Genomic DNA, 6,189 nt, shown 5'->3' on the forward strand with positions numbered 1-6,189 from the left:
TCCAACTCTTGGATTTGTCTCAGGTCATGATCTCCCTGGTCATGGGATCGAGCCCTGCTACTGGCTCTGAGCTCAGTGTGGAGTCTGCTTTGGATTCTCTCTCCCTCTCCCCCTACAAATAAATAAACAAAATCTTAAAAAAAAAAAAAAAAAAAGGAGGGGTGTCTGGGTGGCTCAGTCTGTTAGGCGTCTGCCTAACAGGGAGGGAGGGAGAAGCAGGCTCCCCACAGAGCAGGGAACCCAATGTGGGGGTCAATCCCAGGACCCAGGGACCATGACCTGAGCTGAAGGCAGATGCTTAACTGACTGAGCCACTGAGGCCCCCCCATAAATAAAATCTTTAAAAAATTTTTTTTAATTAAAAAAAAAAGGAAAACAAAAGATACCTTGTAAGAAATGCATAGGTTCAGTTAACTTAAAATCTGATAACCTTCATATACTACAAACATCAGTGCATTTTAATTGTTTTCTGGCTTCATTTATTTGACTTAACATTTTAAAAAGGCATTTTCTTCCTGCCAAGAACACTTTCTGAGATTCACTTTGTCAACTACGTTTTCCAATATACTCTTACTATTTACCAGTCTTTACCAGATGCCTTTGTTTCTTTTTCTTACTACACTTGGGCTACTTTCTTTCCCCGCCATCTTTCACAAACACTACAAGCTTCTATTCCATCCTTTTTGTATCCTCCCTTTGCCCTCACTGATTTTGTTGTTTTTGTTCTTCGTCATACCTCCTCATTATCTGATCTTGGACACTTTCATTTTGGTTATGCATGTTCTATAAATATCTTGAGACTACATTTAGGGGGAAAGAATATGTGGGAAATGTTTAAACTATTTCATTTATGCTTTAAAAACTGCTTGACAGAAGTCAACTATAATTTTATCTAGATTCACATCCCTACAGATTGCTCATTATGCTGTTTACAATGACCAAGAAAAATAACTTTCAAAACTCAACTTGCACAAATATAAAGATAATATAATCCTTCCTATGTCTAAAATTAATCAAGCAAAACAAAAATGAGCTTCTTTTGAGAAAAGCATCATGGAAATTTTATCAAAAGGGTTTATTTTTCTTCTTCTGAAGATTTCCTTAAGAAACACTAATATTGGGGTGCCTGGGTGGCTCTGTTGGTTCGGTGTCTGCTTTCGGCTCAGGTCATGATCCCCGAGCCCTGGGATCGGCCCGCATCAGGCTCCCTGCTCAGCGGGATGTCTGCTTCTCCCTCTCCCTCTGCCCCTCTCCCTGTTTGTGCGTGCACTCTCTCTCTCTCAAATTAAAAAAAAAAAAAAACTCTTAAAAAATACTAATATTAATATTTTGAACAAACTCATTAGTATATATATTAGTACATATCTAAAAGCAGAGAGTAAACAAGACATACATATACACACATGTATACATTTGAAGTATATATATATATATATACACATATATACACACACACGCACACACACACACACACACACATATATATGTATACTGGAACTTATATACAAGATTTCTTTCTTTTCTTTTTTTTTTTTTTAAAGATTTTATTTATTTATGTGACAGAGAGACAGCCAGAGAGAGAGGGAACACAAGCAGGGGGAGTGGGAGAGGAAGAAGCAGACTCCCAGCGGAGGAGCCCGATGTGGGACTCGATCCCGGCGCGGGATCATGCCCTGAGCCAAAGGCAGACGCTTAACGACTGCGCTACCCAGGCGCCCCTATATACAAGAATTCTGACGCAATACATCAAACAAGAGCCAATGGTTGCCTCTGTTAACAAAGAAATAGGAATGGGAAAGGCAACCAGGTGATGTTTTTTCTTTTTACTTTGTTCCCTTCTGTATTGTTTGAATTTTACCAGGAGCATGTATCATTATAATACAAAGCTTAACAACTTTTTCAAAATCCTTGCGTTGTAATTTTTTTTTACTAACCTCCAAAGCTCTCTTGTAGTCACCCAGGTGAAAAGCACAGTATCCAATCCACAGATTCGTATCCTCTTCTTGTTCCCCAACATGACGTTTGAACTTCAGGTTAAAATTTCATTAAAGAAAAAAAGAAGGAAGGAAAGAGGAAGAGAGGGAGAGAGAAAGAAAGACAGACTTTGAATAAAACCTCTATTTAAAAAACTGCTATGTTGTGGCACCTGGCTGGCTCAGTCAGTGGAGTATGTGACTCTTAATATCGGGGTTGTGAGTTTGCACCCCACACTAGGTGTAGAGATTACTTAAAAATAAGATCTTTAAAAAAATTAGGATCAAACCAACCAACCAAAAAAAAACCCCACAAAAAACCAAAAAAACCCTGCTATGTTAAACTACTGATAAACAAATCAGCAAGGAAATCACAAGTAATAGAAGAAAGACAAAACTATTTAATTAAGCATAATTACTTTCCTTTTTTTTTTTTTTAAAGTAAACTCCACACTGTGCCCAACATGAGGCTTGAACTCATGACCGTACAATCAAGACCTGGGCTGAGATCAAGAGACTGATGCTTAACCAACTAGCCATCCAAGTACTCCAGCACAACTTTCTTCTAATTGTCACAGAAATGTATATTTTTTTGGATGTTGCAACAACTAACAGAATATACATTATATTTACTCGAGGAAGCATCATAAAATGCTGGAACAATTACTGCTGCAGAGCAACTGAAACAGCCTATGTTGAAACAGTGTGTATAACTGTATGATCTTAATTCCTTTCAATGTTAGGAATTAAGAGAATTTCAATGTTCGCTATATACCTTATTTGAGAAAATTATAGCACAGATAGACTGTTTCTTAGACACTCACTGGATGAAAATTCTGGTTCACTTATTATTTCTGGTTGAAAGAAACATATATTTTCAAATATTTCACATTTGTGTTCCTGTATTTACTGACACCTTATTCCAGAAAATATTTAAGAGTTATACCCATAACACGGGCACCTGGGTGGCTCAGTCGGTTAAACGGCTGACTCTTGATCTCGGCTCAGGTCACGATCTCCGGGTCCTGGGACTGAGTCCCACATCTGGCTATACGCTCAGTGGGGAGACTACTTCAGGATTCTGTCTCTCTCCCTTTGCCCCTCCCCCCAATCATGCTCTCTCTCTAAAATAAAAAATAAACGAATCTTAACCAAAAGAAATGAGTTATCCCCATAATTCTGGGGGCTATTAAGGAACATGAGAATTATGTGAAGTCTGAAGGTTAGAGAGATTAAGTAATTAATTTAAGGCCACCACAGCCAAGGAAGGTAGTAGCAGGAACCACCACAGCCCACTGACTCCATCACCTGTGTTCTTACCCTCCATGCTCTACTGCCTTCCAACTCACTTCAAACCTGTCGCATTAGCATGCACATTTATTCATAGGTATGACCTTTCACTGAGAATAAGCCATTACATTATTTTGTTACTCTTCAACAGGCTTACCAGGGCCTAAGAGAATTAAGGATATTCAGAAAACTGGCCTCATTTATATCCATTGTGAAAAAATATTTATGAATTCCCCAGCCAACAGAAGTCCTGTTTTGGAGGAAAGAAATGAGGCCTTGAAGGAGCAGTAAGAATTTTCCATTATAAAGGCTGATAAACCAAAAAATTGGTAAAAACAAACAAACAAACAAACAAACAAACAAACAAACAAAAACAATTAAATAGGGAGCCAACACATATTTATAAATCATTGCTACAGAACACTGGGTGCCTTGATTGTTACAAGATGAAGACATCCATTAATACTTTCTGGTCTAGGGTAAGAACTTACTCCTATAGTTAACTCCATAACGTTAGGAATCTTCCTTTCACAAAATGCTGTGGATTTGAGTACAGTACCTTAAGTCTGAAGAAATTCTTATTTGAAGCTCCCTGATTTTGCTTCAGGAATTGCCTGGCACCACAGGAAAGCTCATGAGACCCCCTTCCCCCAAAACCACAGCAGTTCCCATTCCCTTACATCGTGGCACTTTGACTAGCCCCCTAAGAATATAAGCATAGAACAGGGCTTCCCTGACAACTTAAAAGCAGTGTGGGATTACACAGTAAGGAAAATGTGGTCATTGTCTTAAGAAAGAGAAGAGAAACAGGGACTGATAAAAATTAGACATACACCTACCACTTAATCCACTGATTTACAGAGTCAGAAGGTCTTTCCAAGTCAACTTCCCCACTTTATTTTTTTAAAGATTCTATTTATCTATTTATTTGACAGAGAGAGAGTGACAGCATGAGTTGGGGGGGGGGCAAAGAGGGGGCAGAAGGGAGAGGGAGAAGAAGATTCCCCGCAGAGCAGGGAGTCTGACGTGGGGCTCAATCCCAGGACCCTGAGATCATGACCTGAGCTCAAAGGCAGATGCTTAACCGACTGAGCCACAGAGGCACCGCCAACTTTCGCACTTTAAAGATAAGAAAGCTGACACCAAAAAAGTCAAACAAGGTACTCGATATCAGAGCTAGTGAGAAACAGAAGACTATACATGGAAGACTGAGAAGTATATAAAGCTAATTAAAATAATTATGGTTGATAGATTACAAGTAATATAGCTGGAGTAGTGCTTTGGAGAAATGATCGGCACAACAGAACCAGGTTGTGCTGTCAAAACTCTTCCTCTCTTCATTTTTTGGTGCACCCCTTCCTTCTCCTATAACGCGTGATTCCCACAAGGCAGTTTCTCAAAGTGTAGTATCTTTGGACCACCTATATCAGAAGCACTTGGGCCACTTGTCAAAAATGCAGGTTCCTGAGCACCACCATAGACTGATTTTGAAAGAATCAGAATCCCTAAGGCAGGAGTCCAGGAGTACACATTTCAATAAGTACCCTAGGTAATACTGATGCATATTAAAAGTTGAGAACTATTGCCATAGAGATTCAAAGTATTTTCTGAAGATACAGTATTCTAGATAATAAGCATGAAGCATGGTGCTATTATTTAAATGGCCCAAATTTTATAACATATAATATGAATAAACCATAAATTGGTCAGGGGTTGGGATAAACTCTGTGTGAACTGATGCTACATTAAATGTCCCTCCACAGTTTTAGCTGAATTCACCATAGTGGGACTAGACATGATTAAAAGCGTCCCTCAAGAAGTCAGTCTATCTTTTTAGTTCATCTTTAATCAGGTCTATCATTGACACGGAATCTGCGATCTGTGCCTGACTAGCTTTACAGGAGGCCCCCCAAAAGCACCCACCTGTTCCAAAAGCATAGCAACCAGCATTCACCCAAGCATTCATCCATATTCTGGTATCCACCTCCTAAGAAGCAACCTTCTTTGCACATTACCTCCAGCACGGTAATAGCTCCAGTGAAATCTCTTTGTGAAAGTAGCTCCTCTAGTTTCGGAATCTTCCTACCTTTCTTCTTTCTTTTGTCAGTGTGCGGGAGGTCCCCGCCTACAGCAGGTTTGGCCCTTGAAAGCATCTGTGAAAGAAGCAACAAAGACCCCATTCCGATGGTCAGTTTTAACAGCTCCAGGATGTGCATGTCAAATTCTTACCAACGAACCTCAGGCAAACCGGTTCAAACTCTCGGTAACACGTATTTTACTACAAGGGCCATCGCCCTGTACTTGAGCTGAACCCAATGGCATCAATTCATTCGAGCGGACTAAGAGAGGCTTTCGCGCAGCTTCTGTCATCTCAGCCTTTCCGCGGTCTGCTTTCCATCCCACGCGGAGCTTAGGTGAGGGGAAATGGAGAAGCAGCGGGAAGAAAGCTTCGAGGTGTTTACGGTTGCATCCCTGTCTCCCGTGAGAACAGGGGTAGGCAGGGAGTTCATCCTCCGCCGACACTTCTAGACTTCACCCCGAAGCGTGCTGGGAACCTCTTTTCTCCAGTCCTAAATTCTACTCAAAGTTCTCCCTCACTGCTCAGAGCCACTAACCATCTTGGCGTTCGTTCGGTGAGCCCCTTCCCCGGACGGAGAGCAAAGGCCCAGCCTCAGCGCCTCTCGGCATCCACACGTCTCTCTCCGTCTCCACGGCAACCCTGAGCGGGTGGGGTCTGGTTCGTCACGGAGAAGCGCTCTCAGGAGAACCCGCGCCCACGGCTTTTTGGTTCCGTCCGCTTCCGCCGCGGCAGGAGTGGAAGTTCTTCTCTTAGGAGGAGAGGCATCGTTCTCGGTCCTGGGAGCGAAAGTTTGTATCTCTATTTATGGGTTTACTTTAGGGAAAAAAACCGAATTCGAACGACATT

General features: G+C 41.2%; 1 protein-coding gene across 1 annotated transcript in view; it reads right to left on the bottom strand.

The window, feature by feature from the left end:
• Window positions 1-5,982, bottom strand: part of IFT56 (intraflagellar transport 56) — a 46,527-nt gene extending 40,545 nt beyond the window's left edge. Inside the window, exons 1-3 of the mRNA XM_045792548.2 lie at window positions 5,879-5,982; window positions 5,279-5,416; window positions 1,935-2,027 (exon numbers count right to left, since the gene is read on the bottom strand). Coding sequence (XP_045648504.1) covers window positions 1,935-2,027; window positions 5,279-5,416; window positions 5,879-5,881 — 234 coding nt within the window. The 5' untranslated portion in view covers window positions 5,882-5,982. The remainder of the gene's footprint in view (window positions 1-1,934; window positions 2,028-5,278; window positions 5,417-5,878) is intronic.
• Window positions 5,983-6,189: the final 207 nt, after the last annotated feature.

The sequence above is a fragment of the Ursus americanus genome, chromosome 3 (genome assembly GCF_024610735.1).
Source record: "Ursus americanus isolate L20-20 chromosome 3, mUrsAme1.1.p, whole genome shotgun sequence".
NCBI classification, from domain to species: domain Eukaryota; kingdom Metazoa; phylum Chordata; class Mammalia; order Carnivora; family Ursidae; genus Ursus; species Ursus americanus.